Source organism: Phalaenopsis equestris, unplaced genomic scaffold (genome assembly GCF_001263595.1).
Source record: "Phalaenopsis equestris unplaced genomic scaffold, ASM126359v1 Scaffold205678, whole genome shotgun sequence".
NCBI lineage: Eukaryota > Viridiplantae > Streptophyta > Magnoliopsida > Asparagales > Orchidaceae > Phalaenopsis > Phalaenopsis equestris.
In genome coordinates, this window is record NW_018225150.1 from 6,757 (window position 1) to 8,109 (window position 1,353).

The 1,353-nt window shown below is 30.8% G+C and overlaps 1 protein-coding gene across 1 annotated transcript in view; it reads left to right on the top strand.

Annotated features, from left to right (window-relative positions):
- The window catches only part of LOC110036374 (purine permease 3-like), a 2,621-nt gene extending 1,504 nt beyond the window's left edge, over positions 1–1,117 (top strand). Inside the window, exon 2 of the mRNA XM_020740806.1 lies at positions 627–1,117. Coding sequence (XP_020596465.1) covers positions 627–986 — 360 coding nt within the window. The 3' untranslated portion in view covers positions 987–1,117. The remainder of the gene's footprint in view (positions 1–626) is intronic.
- The last annotated feature ends 236 nt before the right edge of the window (positions 1,118–1,353 follow it).

Below are 1,353 nucleotides of genomic sequence, written 5' to 3' on the forward strand. Positions count from 1 at the left end.
ATATATATAGCATTTGAATCTTTAATATCAGAATAAAAAATATTTTTTTTTATTAAGTTTTTAAAAGTGAAGTGCATTTTTTCATGCATAATTTCATGGCATCAATATATTAAAAATTTAGATATTAAATTTTAGATATTAGATATGTAAATACAAAACAACTGCATGGTGTGTATGTAAATTTCCTATTTTATAAATTATTATTATAAGTAGAAAAATAATCAAATGTCATTAATATTTATACATATTGAAAATAATTTATGGATTTTATATAACCCTTTCAAATTTTAAATTTCATACATCAAAATCAACAACCATGGCTTCTCTTTTTTTTGGAGGGGTAATTTAGATACCTAACACACAATTCTTATGTATTTACATATCTCTTATCTAAACTTTCATATTTACATATGTAAAGTTTTGGTGCTTTAAATTTATGCATGAAAAGTACATTTCATTTTTTAAAAATGACAAAAGTGCCAATTTAATGTAGTATTAAACATTTGATTGTTATGTGTAAATAAAAATGTTTAGGTTTAAATGGGATATGTAAATAAATAGGAATTGTGTGCTATTTATGTAAATACCCCTTATCTATTTTTCACTTTTATATGTACAAATTGAAGGCGATACCAAGAGAGGGGAAGCATTTTGGTGGGCATGGTGAGGCAGAGTACTACCAAGTTATTTTCTTCGCCGCCGTTCTTGCTCAGTTCTTCTTACTAGGTGTAGTGGGAACCATTAAATACTCCTCCGCTTTGCTCGGCGGCATTATCGTGGCTGTCTGCGTACCCGTTACAGAAGTTTTCGCAGTCTTCTTCTTCCACGAAAAGTTTGATGGAGAGAAAGGAGTTGCTTTAGCTCTTTCTCTTTGGGGCACTGCTTCATATTTCTATGGCGAGTATAAAGAATATAATAATAGCAAAGCTGCTCAGCTTCTTCCACTTTCAGTGATTTCGAAGTCCACAGAGGAGTCTGTTAAATAATGAAGAAGACAGTAGTAATGGCTGAACTTGAATATTCTTATTTAACAATTAATTCGAAGTTCGTTCTTTATGTTTAACGGATTGTAAGTAACTTTTATTTCGTTCGAACGCTGTTTTAGTTTAGCATTGCTTAAATTATTTAGAATTGATTACTGACCAGTGGCTCTATGGGGGAAGAAATCATTCTATATGGAGTACGTTTGGACTCTAGTAATATATTGTCATGTGTGTTATATCGGACCCACCTAAAAAAAATAAAAATGAAACCGTGAAGGCTATTTGAGCGGGTTATTGGGGGTTATTGAGGCATTAACTCCAATAACGCCTCAATAAACCCTCAATAACCTATGTTGTTATTCAATAACCT